Below are 13,490 nucleotides of genomic sequence, written 5' to 3' on the forward strand. Positions count from 1 at the left end.
CATTTGAAAATATTTAAAATCAGGTACCACCTGAACTATCTTATAAATTATCCAATTTTTTTTATACTAATAGGATTTGGGACGGATCGGAACCCTAATTACCCGATTGCCACAGCTGATGAAGATTATTAATGTATTGGTTTTCGACTTTTAATAATTTTGTGTTGAGTTTAAAATTATAGAGGTAGCCAGTGAAACTAACCACCATAAATAAAAACAAAATAGTGCAAAAAAGTAAGAACGAACACACACTAATAGAAGGCACAGGTAGCTCATACCCCACATGTCACCAGCTGAACTTAACGGATTCGACATTTATTCTGTATCTGTAATTTCACCTTCGTCTTCCTCTAGAATATACACCAATGCACATTTTTCCGCAGCAAAAACACAAGCCACAACTCTTGATGCTGAAACGTTAAATTGCACTAAGTATCAAACACTAGGAACATCCTTCAACTACTATTAGTAGATTCCATGATATGAACTAGAAAGTTTTAGTTACTAATTCATCAAATAGCTCATTATGTTTAATTGTTTATTGAAAGCAATATCTCTGTCTTCGGAGAGCATACAACAACTTAATTTATTATTATTATCAAGGGAAAAAAGCTTGAGTGCAGGATATCATGCACCTGTAAATTTGAACGATTTATATGAAAATAAATGCTAAAACCTAGAAACATTAGTGCATGCGCATTTTGGTGGGGAATTAAAACTAAAATCTAGATGAATTGTGTACAGAATTATGCCATCCAGGTCAAATTAATGGTGTTTAGGGAACATTTTTCAGTGTAAAAATATACAAAATATACCAGTATCCGGAAATTGAAAATAAGCCCAAAACACAAGATGAATTGCAGTTTTAGAAGACACTCACCACTAACTGCAAGTGGAGCAACCACAGAATGAGGAATTTCTCGAACCTTTTCATTCTCTAGTTGCAGGTCTTACAACAGAGTCCTAGCATAAGATACACAACGCATGCGTCTACGTTAACTGTCATATGATTCTTTGTAGAAATAGTTAAGAATTCATCAACCATTGCATCAGCATAAATTTCTGTCTATAACGATCACAAAAATACCATGACGTTACAAGAAAAGTATACCTGAAGTTCATAATAATTCCAAGATTTGAGAGAATAGGGTCTTGAAATACGCACAAACGGAAGGCCGGCTGCTTGTATGATCATCATCCGAGCATTTCTTGAGCTCTCAGAAGTGGAAGTTGCTTCATTCAGCAACAAGACAAGTTGTGCATCCTGATTATATAGAATAAGTGAGACATGAGAAGTCCATTTAGAGTAGATGACAAGAACATTATTGTACTTACTTACTACAGAGAAATATCTGCACGGCCATATCCATCAGGAGCTCGTAACAATGCAGCTTCCAGCGAAGTATGATGATCTTTTAAATTGTCTAAATCACGCATGATCCCTCTACATATGCCGATGCAACGTGTAATGTTTAGAAACGTCATGAATAATCAGTAAGACTTTGATCGACAGTTCGATGATTCATAATGCAACAAATGCGGCCTTCAGGATTGAGCACACAATGTTTCGGAACCTATTGTTTCTATGATGCAAGAAATGCCAGTGCAATTAGGACGAAGCGATGAAGAAGAAGCTTCGAGTCTTCCGTGACCAATGCTAGCAAATCCTTTTCTGGATTCCATTCAGCTATCTTAATCTGCTTAATTACCCAAAACACAAATTATGACAAAATTTACGGCATATTTCTTTTATACTCGAAGCCAATTTGACGAATTTACGGCATATTTAATAAAAATATTATGATTCTACATAATATAATATGACGATATTTTTTTGTTATACTATAATATTGTTACGAAATAATATTATTACTTTGATAATTAAAATACCTAATTATGTAAATTGAGGTAAAAAAATGTTTAAAATTTTGTACTAGGTCAATAATTATAAAATTCATTTAAATTTCGATCAGTTTGCAATTGCATAAAAAAATTTAAAATTCTCCACGATGGAATTTGAAGACTTTTTATGATTAAAAAAATCTAGTTTGAACATGATTTTATCTATCGTAAAATTCTTTTTCTATTTATGGATTTTAGTTTATATTAAGTATGATTTTGTCAAAATATTTAAGTATATAGGAAAGTGTTTAAATTTTAAATGATTTAAACCTTAATAAATAACACGTAAAGATAATATTGTCGATTTGTAAAATGAAAAAGTAAAATGAAGTGTGAGAGTAAATATTACTTCTTAGAACTTACTGTTTCTAAATATTATTTACACCGAAAATATGGAAAAAAAATTATTTCTGAGGAACTTTAAAAAATATATTTCACTGAAAATATAATAACTGATTTTACCTTTAAACCAACGCATACCCAAAAATGTTTATGCTTGAGGAATGTGGGGTATATTGTTTTATATTTTTGGGTTAATTGCAAAAAACCCCATTACAAAAATGATTTATGAATTTCTAATGTTTTTAAATCTTGATAACACACCCTCTTATTCATACGTGTTTGCAAACACGAGAGTTGAAAGATAATTTTTCATGAAAATTTTCAGTGCTTCTGAGATTTCACAAGGTAATAGATACAATTCTTCCTATATTATTTTGGGTTAAACAAGCAATAATTGTATCATCAAATGCAGTAGGTTATCCGTGCTCCAAAATAAGGCAGTCAGTAAAAAAATACATTACCGATATTGTTGGAGAAAGGACTTCAACATTTCTGTGGTTGCAAATAAGGCAGTCAGTAAAAAAACATTACCGATATTGTTGGAGAAAGGACTTCAACATTTCTATGGTTGCAAGGAAAAACAAGGATCTGGCCAACACTGACACTCTTTGATATTACAAAAATCCAAGATCAAGTAAAAACCTCTGGTATTCAATAAGCCAAAAACCCAAAAAGAAAAATGAATATGAATCTCCAATAAGAGAAGTTTTAAACATATTTGAAGATCTAAACATGCTTATTCGTTCATCAAGAAAATAAAATAGTTCACACTCAAAAAACATTCCTGAATTAGGGACACAACAAGCCGCAGAATCATTTTCGTGTTTGCCTGACTCCTTTAGTAATGGAAATTTTTTACCCGGATTCCTATATGGGAATGACAGCCTTTTCACATAAAATCGTAGTCATCGTAACCATCATAATCATCGACAACCACCTCATCATCTGTTTTGCCAATATGAAGCTGTTTCTTCTTCCCAGCTATAAACAAGAGAATACTTGGTTAAAAGAAACGATCACATTATCTATCACAATAATATTAGAATCAAACAACTGAAAATTGGTATACTTGTCTTCTTTTTGCCGGCATTAGCTTCTTTTTCTGCTTTAATTTTTTCATTTGCAATTGCTGTAACCGAAGACGCAACTTCCTTGGCATCTGCGCCTTTCAAAGATGTCATCGACAATCTCATCACAGCTTTCAGCAATCCAATATAATGATAACTTTTCTGACGTATGAGAAAATACATGGTTATAATTCCTAAGTAGCAAATCAATGAAAAGGAATGAAGAAACATCACAAACCTCGTATGGACGAAGCATATGAGAGATAAGTTCTGCATATTCTGAGAAATCGCTCTCACTTTTGGGGATAAAATTATCGAGTGTTTTTTCATCATCCTTTTTGGCAAACAACTCTGCAGTGGACTTGAAATCAGCTTCTTCAACAAGTCTGTAAAAACCATCATATCCCATTTTTAATCATAGAATTTTTAAAAAGGTCCTGTCAACTATATCAACACACGTGCCTTCCATTCCAATAGTAAAGGAAATAAGCATTAAATGAATGGCTTAGGACTGTGACAAAATAATATATGCAGCAGATGATGAAAGTCTTCAAGGGTGAACCGATCCAAAGTGGACAAATCAACTGAAGGTCAGGCATGTTAATAACCCAAGCTCCAACCGTGTAGACATGAAAATAAATGGCTCTGACTGACAGCCTGACAGGCAATTGAACTAGTAACATGTAATGAAACAGAAATGATAAGATAACCGTTCAGCCTAATTTGCTTCGCCCCAATGTCAACATTAGACCCAAAAAACTTACAAATGATGATTTTATAAAGCATAACATCTTGCAACACTGAAATATGAAAAACCATACCTCTGTTGGCGAAATTTTTCATCTATAGGATCTAAGGATTCCTTTGCAGTTTCAACAACTTTCTCGATGACTTTCCCTTTCTTTTCATCCAATTTAGATGGTGCCTTCTTAGGGACCTTTCCAGGAGTAGGCTCAGCTTTAGGTGCCTGACAAAATCATTCAGTGAAAGAGAATCCAATTCAATGGGCCAATACATCAAACATGCACTAAAAATAGTCCAACATCATAGAATACCATGAGATCTTTATATTTGTAATGTATCCTCTCAAATGATTCACAACAAAGTATGAATTGACATGACATATTATATTAAAAAAATGTCCCCACAAATGTTATATCCAACATAAATAACTTTCTAACCAAGCAAATACAAAGGGCCCTTCTAGCATTGTTCCATTGCATTTAATCAAAAGATACCCCGTAAATTCAACTTTTTAGTAAAGCAAGTGTCATGATATAACAATTTTTTAATCAACGTTATGCATCTTTTACATGAACAAAAATCATACAGAATTACCAAACTGCACAACCTTACCCATCAATGATGATGGCAGAAGTGTAATTCCACAATCCATACATCACTAATAAAATAATGGATATACAAGTGTCAGACAGCACATCATGAACTGAGTGAAAAACAAAACAATATGATCACTTTTCATCAACATTTAAAAGTGTTTAAAAATGTATCACATAACAAAGTTATATATACCACAGCAGGCTTATCATCATCATCTTCCCAAGAGTCCTTCACGTCGTCATCTTCCAAATCTTCATCATCCCAATTATTCTTCGGCTGCTCCTTTTTTATAAGATCTGGAACATTTTCATCTTCTGAAAGACCAAAAATCGTCAATAAACTGCTATCATATTCATTTGAAGATAACTGATGAGGATGAATCTTATCATCGTCGCTGCAGAAATCAGTAAGTGGTAAAAAAGGAGGGAGACCTCATATATACTTTTGCAGTCCAAAGAATTACATGAATAGGTCAGAGGGACTTCAGCTGACTTATTACTACTGATCGTTGGCCCATACAATCAACAGGAAAAACAAGAAAAATTACTAAACTTACGGCCTTTGTCTAATGCACATATTTTGCTACAAAAAGTAGATTGTCTATATTTTTTTGTCTAGTATATTTAACCTTTATATATTAAAACATCTTTGCAAAAAACACCCTAAATAGTTTCCGAGGGAGGGGGCGTTTAGGGAGGAAAAAGCACAGATGATAGTTTAGGGAACTATCAAGAAAAATAATGACCCAAAATACAAACTTTGACATTCAGATAAGATCGACTTAAATTACCCCAGTCATCCATCAAGTTCTGATTGTCCTACACCCGCTGGATGACTTCAGATATCGACAAGTCCTTCCGTTAAAAAGGGCAATAACTGTAAAATTAGCCATTGCAGTAAATCAGAAGAAGCCCTGAGTTCATAATTATATATCAATCGATTACAATTGTAAGAGCAAATCCTCACCAAAACCCACAATTACAATAAAAAATAAAATAAAAGAGAGAAACCCACGTTTAAACTCAAAAGTCAAAGAAACATAAACAAAAAGGAGTAATAATCAGTTCACTTCTCATTAATTGCTGTTTCTTGAAACGAAGGTCTAACCTTTCAGGATGAACTGATCTTGATTTCTTCAGATAATTTACTGATCGAATTAGAAGAAATCAATTTATAAACCTTAATAGAATAATTGATGTCGGTACGGCGAAAAGACGGAGCGCCACAGTGGGAGGGTGACGGGAGAGGAAAAGGCCACAGACGAGAGACCAGATGATAGTCATTAGGGATTTAGGGCAATTGATTATTCTCGCTATTTTCTTATATATATAAAATCAGTTAGGCAGTTACCAAATATAACGTGGGCACAGAAGATGGAAATTTCAACATAATTTTTCCAAAAATATTTACCGTTGTGTTCCAACTCATCATTTTATTTTATTTCTCACCATTGATATGGATGTGAACAAACCAAATCATTCGCAAACTGTTCGAAACTCAGCTCGATAAAAAATTTGCTCGAGATCGTTCGTTAAACTTATCGAATCGAGCTTGACAATTTTATCGAGTTGAACTCGAACTTAATAGTATTCGGCTAGTAAGCTCGCGAGCTCGAGCTTGTTTATATGGCATGAGCTAGAGTTGATATATATCTTAAATGAGCCGAACTCGAACTTGAAAGTGTTCGGCTCGATTCGATTCGACTCGACTCGGCTCGACTCTTTTACATCTCTAATTAATGACTTTAACAAAGAATAATTTGAGCATCAAATACAAACTTAATAAATCTTTTGCATAAAAACAAATTTATCTCTAACTCATCAAATTTAAATTCAACTATAAAAGAATAATCATTTCTAGTATATTTACAATATTTATGTAATTAATTTAAATAAAACATCTATTTTATATCAAATATAAAAATAATATTATTGATAAAATACAAAATTTATCTCTATAGTTTTATAAATAATAAAAATATAAAATATAATTATTTTAGTTATTTATTAAGATAATTCAATTATTTATTTTTTATTTGTAAATTATTAAATAATCAAATTAGTCTTAAAATAACTTTTTTTTTAAAAAAAACTTTGATATAATCGTATCATTCCTACTATAAAAATAATTATTAAAAAACAGAAGTTAAAAATACTAAAAATTATCTTACTTAGATAATCATCTAATTAGTTAGTAAAAAATCACATAGATATTTATTTATAAAGTTTTTATTTCAATATAACTATTAGAAAAATCATATAGAAAAAGCTTAATTTTCACTAGTTTTTTTAATGATAGTCCGTTGCCTTCTCCAGAATCTTGAATAAACCAAGTTTCTCTATGGTTTTTAAATTTTTTGAGGTTCCTTGGAGTTTGTGAACTTTACGTTCTGGTACTTGGCATTTTGAATACCATCTTTGTTTGAATTAAAAGTTTGCGTAGTAATTCACTCGTGTTTTTCATTAATTAATTAATTGTTTTGTTTTTCGATGCAAGAAGTACTTATATATGTTTCACTATTGTAGTGAATAATTTTCCCAAATTTAATATATATAAAATATATGTATTATAGGATCGAGTGCTTACCGCTTTACCAAAAACTATAGCTAGTGATAATGGTGCAACTCAAAGCTTTTAAACCGCACAACAGCTCAAACACCACGATTCGATCGCTCTACCAAGCAGGGACAATTATTGCACCCAACATATATATATATATAGGGACGGAGACAGAACATAGAAGTTGGGAGGCCAAAAACAATTTTAAAAATTTTAGGGGGCAAACACAAATATTAGGAGAGAAGATAAAAAAATTAATTAATCTTAAACCTTTAATCAATTAAATTAAAAAAAATTGAGGGAGACAGTCGCATCCACCAGCCCCTTTGGCTCGGTATCTGTGTATATGTGCAAAATTCAACAAATCTATTAGAAGATTTGAGGTTCATTGATCGATCGCCCTGGTCGAGACTCTGATCAACATTCAACTATTCTTGGAAACAAACAACGGCAATTAGCTTTGTATGAAATTTTCTTATCAAGTTTGCATGTGTCTTAACTCCTACAGTCGTTAGTTTCGGGTTATATAGCATTCAAGAACTCAGCTATTTTTCCCATTTATACTTCAAACCTTTTCTGTGCATTTTTACAAGATTTAATTTTACTTTTGCTCCAGTCTCATATGTACAAACCGTGAATGATGTCCTTTTGGTCGTGTATCATTTGAGGTAATAGTATTACATGTGAATCTGGTTGGTTTTCATTTGGTAACTTAGATTTTTATCGTTTTGATCATTTTTTTTATAAAAATCATTAGATACATCGAATATGATTTATCTATTACTGATACTCTTTGCTTGGCCCATGTCGTGAGAATAAAATCAATATTCACATATTAAAATTATAAGCAAAACGTAAGGAGCAAATAAATCAGAACAACCCCAAATATTTCAAAATGAAAGGAAAAAATGTCATTTTCTTTATTTTTTATTTTGGTAGATTTTAATCTGTAAAATATTCTTTTATTCTTATCACATGAGTCACATAAGAGAGTATCGCTGTAAAATAAATAATATTAATTGGATTTGGTGGTTTCGAACAAAAAAATCCAAGTAATTTTGACAAGTACCAGTACAAAAACAAAAAACATACAAACTTATAGAACTAAAATTGCAATTTTTCATATATTCGACTCATTACAACAATTAGGTGATGAAAATACAAAAATTTGTTTTCTTGTGAAAATTAATTTGTTTTTTCGTGGGATTTTTTTCATTTAAAGATGGAATTTTAGTTCACAAGACGTCTGATTTTTTTTCATCATCCTCATTTATTTCTTTTTATAGTTTGACTGTACTTAAAACGTTGTTTCAAGAATCCACAAATATATCTACTTTAGTTTCTATTAATTTTATTTATTTTATCCACATTAATTTTGAAATCAACAGTAGAGATGATGGTAGTCGGATTATCACAACTATTCTTCAAATTATAACATTTATTTGAATTAACAATATATGGCAGTGGTAGTTGGGATTATCAACATAGATTCTTCGAATTGTAACAACACTTGTTTACAGCATACACGATATATAAGTGTTACATATCTATTTTTTTCCACTAACATGTTATATTTTTTGTTTTGATCTAAAGTTGGTGATGTAACTTTGAATTTTTATTTGTTTTTAATCTTATTTTGTCGAAAAGCTAATATGACACCAAAGAATATTAATATAACGAGAGAAAATATCGGCATGACATTGAAAATTTGCTTAAGCCAAAGTCGGAAAATGTTGACGTAATTGGACCAGAAATAGCTGGAATCAAAATTTGATGCACTCAAACCAATGTTTGACAAGTTAATTGACTAAACAAAAAATTGGACTAGTTAATAGACCAAAATAAAATAAATTGGACGACTTACTGCACCAAAATAAAATTATTTATATATTTTTATTATTTATTATTATTTACTAAATCAAGAGTGTCATATAGAAAACAATTTTATATATTTAAGTTGTAGTACAAAATTAGACCTTAATAATAAAGATGTAATAAATAAAACTGGTTATATTGTAATTTTGTACCTATTTTTAAACTACACACAATGTCCTATTCTACTCATAATCTCCATCTCACTTTACAAATTAAGTGGTAATTATTGCCATTAATTTTTTTATAGCTTACTCAAACTTTATATAAACTAAATTAATTAATTGAGAATTATATATATGAACTCGAACAATTTTTATCTTAATCTAATTTTTAAAATTGATTTAAATCTAAAACTCAATTTTCTACGTGGAAAGCATCATAAAGTGACAACGTAATGACACCCACCAGGCAACAGGTTGTTGAATGCGGACACCGACGGCCTCTCCCGCCCCTGATGTTTTCCGATTTAATAATAATATTATTATTATTATTATTTATGTTAATAATACCGACAACAAAAACAAATAAATAAATTGGATTTATGTATTTTTTTATGCAATCTAAATCGGATATTTAATTTACACTACAGTTTTTTTTATAAATTTTTATAGACTAATGTAAAATTTGACAAATTATGGAGGGACTAAAGTGCTATTTGAATAGTTGTAATTTAAAAAAAATAAAAACAAAAATGTTTTTTGAAATTAAAAAAAAAATGTAATTTTGATACCAAATGAGAGAAAAATTGGGAAAGCAACAAACAAACCAAGGGCAAAGTTGAAAGATCCAAAAACAGATCAATATTTTGGCTCTATTAGACATATTCTTCTTAATAATAGTAATAGATAGATGATAACTTTAGTAGTTAATATGTATAACGAACACGCCACGTGTGTACCTTTATGCTAATTATTTGAAATATGATCTTTTTCATTTTTTCTAATAAAGTTCTTTTGACCGCTCTATTCAAAATTGTAAACTATATTTTAAAATTATAATTATTAAAAAAAATTGAAAGTATGGTTTTCTATGGTAGATGTATAACATATAATCCAATTTGCCTAAAATACAAAGTGGAATCCTATGACGAAAATAAGATTAAATCAAATTCTACGAAATCTGAATGATTGTTGCAATTTCAAAAACCTAATCTCGCAATCTCAAACTTGCCGTCTCACCTCCTATAAATGCCCACCAGAGATATTGAATCTCGTCGCAGTTCTTTTCAGCAGATCAACCCACCCAAAATCAAACCATATAATAGTTCTTCCTTACACCATTTAAAAAATGGCTTCTAAAGAAGCAAGAAGTCGTACAGATTCACCATCAAGCCAAGAGAGAACCAAATATTTTTATGTCCCTGAAGAAGTCATTGAAGAAATCTTGGCTTATTTGCCGATCAAGGATGCGGCTTGTCTATCTATTTATCAAAAAGATTTGTGAATTCTTGGAAATTATGCCGCAATCTCTCCTTCACAAAAAAGATTTCAAGGAAATTTTCAAAAGAAGAATTCGTAAAATTTATTAATAATTTAGTGCTCAATTTTTCCGAAAAAAACATGCATCGATTTTCTTTATATTTTGATCCAACGGATCAAATCGATCTGGTGCAGAATTGGGTACACAAGGCAATTCAATGTGGAATAACTGAGTTAGAATTAGATTTCACCGTAGCGGAGCAGACCTACATGCTAAGTTTTTTCCTTACAAATATTGAGAATTTAAAACTTTTGAAACTCAATAAATGTGAGCTAGATTTCATACCTAAGCCAGATGGTTCGTGCCCTTTGCTGCAAATAACGTTGCAAAATGTTAGAGTCCCCTCCTTTACATTGGAAGCAATATTTTCAAACTGTCTAAAGCTAAGGACCTTAGAATTGACAAATTGCGAAATTCTCTACAATTTGAAGATTTTGGCTCAAGATTTAAAAGGGTTTACTGTGTTGGTTGTGAAAAACTGTACCGGTCTTCTGTTAATGAGGATTAATGCACCTAGTCTTCATTCAATTCATTATGAAGGCAAAATGTGCGAGTTCAAGTTTGAGAGTGATCTGCCGAATCTGAGTGATGTAGTCCTTAATATTACTTCTCCCCGAGCTTTCCAGTTGCTTCCTCATAGAAACAATGTGATCAATGCTCTTGCTAATGTCACAACGCTCGCTGTCAACCATACTTTTCTTGAGGTATAAATTTATCATGGTATTTTAAATTTATTAATCTCTTTTCATATATTTCTTATATTAAATACTAAAGATAATTGCTGTGTGCCAAATCGATATTCAGGCTCTTTGTGCGAGGTTTGGGGAGCATGGATACGAGGGAATGGACTTTTTGCTTTGGAAATTGAAAGAATTTCAGTTGTTTGTTGGAGGAGATAGCCACATTAACCCTCTTGATATTGCCATTTTTCTCAAGAAATGCCCCTGTGTTGAGAGGGTTTTAATTGATGTAATTTACGAAAATAATAATGTTTGACCATTTCTAAAATCATTTTTCTAATTGATTTTCTATTTTGCAGCTTGGAAAATATGCTTTTGCGGAGAGTGTATTTTGGGAGCATCATGGGAAGAATTTTTTTATGTCATTTGGCCCAACATTTCCACTCCTCGGATCTGTCAAAATAAAGGGCTTTACTCTCAAGGGGATGCATGTATCAATGGCCAGGCTATTCTTAAAAAATGCCCCATATTTACGAAGCCTAGAAATTGTTGGAGCAAGAAATGATATGGATACAGTAAGAGTTACGCCGGGATGGATTGCAAGGGGGATATGGACAAAAGCTAAAATCGAGATACACGAGTATATGAAGGATAAAAGTGGCATATTCCCAAGTGTTTGAAGGTTATATGACTATTTCATTATGTTGGTAATTCTTGTTAAGGTGTGTATTGTTTTCTCCATTTCTCTTCGTATGTTGATTGAATCTTTGACTTGGTTGATTAAATATTTGACTTGGTTGATTAAATATTTGACTTGGTTGATTATGTGTTGAACTATTGAAATCTGTATTTTTATATGAACTCTTTGTGAGTTTTTAAGCTTAGTTTGACTTTTGTTTGGTTGCAGTAATCCTTGACTTGGTCGGCTACGTTTTGATTTCTGTTTTTCTGTTTCTTTTTTCTTTTTTTCTTTTTGTTCACGTGAGCTAATTTTATGTATTTTTCATGTATACTTTGTTTTTTGCATTAATGTTTTGATTTTCTTGTAAACAGGTTAACTAAAAATATTATCAAAGTTATTCAAACTTGGAATGGGTATCTCTATATACATACACAACCTAATCTATCGCAAAATAAATACCATATATTATCTTATCCTAGTGAAATAAGAAGTGATAGTTATAAATGTTAAATAATACGTGACAGTGAGTATTAGTTACTACAATATATTTATCGCAAGATATTTATAATTTACTGATACCTCCGGAGATGTCCGGGTCATGGATCAGGTTATAAGAAGTTTTGGGCTAATCTGATAATAGTCGAGCAAGTGAATGTCCGAGACATTATCTCCCCGGGAACTAGTAGAATTTCCTTGATTTACTTCGCATATTCAATGAAGTCATATGTAGATAATTTTCAAAAAAGACGCACGTGAAGTAATATGGTACCATTTTACTTCGCATTATAATCGAAGTCGTATCCAAGAAATTAGCGAAGTATTTGGCCGGTTCAATGAGAGAAAACCGGTCCAGAATTAGACCGTTGCTAAGTACAACAACATATTTTATTTTATCGATTTCGTAAAGTGCAGAAGTAATAGCTTATATAAAAATATCAAAAAAATTGTAATTAGCGACGGAACATTAAAGTGTTTGCGACGGTTTTGTTTCAAAAACCATCACTAATTAACGACGGTTTAGAGATATAAACCGTCGCTAATTGGCGACGGGTTTTGACATAAATCATCGCTAATTAGCGACTGAATATATCAAAAATTGTCGCTCATTAGCGACGGAATTTTTTTATTAAATTATAAAACAAAAATATTTATATATATATATATATTGTTTTATAATTTAATAAAAAAATTTAGTTTTATAATTATTTGTAGATACATGCTAACAAAATTCATGATCCCAACATTAAAAAATTTACCAAAAATTGAAGCTAAAAAAAACTTATCGTAAATCGAAACTAAAATCGCCTAAAGAGATATTTATCACAGATGTGAAGTGGTGTGGAGGATATAGATCGAGTGGGGTATATATAGACAATTTGCGACGGTTTTCGAAAAAATCGTCGCGATTAGCGACGGTTTTTGGCCAAACCGTCGCAATGAGCAACGGTTTATTTAAACAGTTGCTCCTTTAGCGACATTTAATTATAGCGACATTTCAATTAATTGTTGTTAAATATAGCAACGATTACAACCATAGCTAATTATAACGACGTTTCAATTAAT

At 31.2% G+C, this 13,490-nt stretch overlaps 2 protein-coding genes across 2 annotated transcripts; one reads left to right on the top strand and one right to left on the bottom strand.

Annotated features, from left to right (window-relative positions):
* Nucleotides 1–2,907: 2,907 nt before the first annotated feature.
* Nucleotides 2,908–5,961, bottom strand: LOC142519106 (uncharacterized). The gene is made up of 7 exons (XM_075622022.1): nt 5,760–5,961; nt 5,443–5,528; nt 4,845–4,966; nt 4,133–4,278; nt 3,550–3,697; nt 3,314–3,473; nt 2,908–3,225 (listed from the first exon to the last, which is right to left on the bottom strand). Exons 2-7 carry the CDS (start codon nt 5,453–5,455, stop codon nt 3,134–3,136), a joined length of 681 nt encoding a protein of 226 aa, XP_075478137.1. The 5' UTR covers nt 5,456–5,528; nt 5,760–5,961; the 3' UTR covers nt 2,908–3,133.
* A 4,412-nt stretch (nt 5,962–10,373) lies between these two features.
* On the top strand, nt 10,374–11,925 carry LOC142518380 (putative FBD-associated F-box protein At1g61330). The gene is given in 4 exon segments (XM_075621142.1): nt 10,374–10,506; nt 10,509–11,269; nt 11,370–11,534; nt 11,605–11,925. Coding segments are annotated over 4 exon segments (1,380 nt in total).
* The last annotated feature ends 1,565 nt before the right edge of the window (nt 11,926–13,490 follow it).

This window comes from Primulina tabacum, chromosome 11, assembly GCF_025594145.1.
Source record: "Primulina tabacum isolate GXHZ01 chromosome 11, ASM2559414v2, whole genome shotgun sequence".
NCBI classification, from domain to species: domain Eukaryota; kingdom Viridiplantae; phylum Streptophyta; class Magnoliopsida; order Lamiales; family Gesneriaceae; genus Primulina; species Primulina tabacum.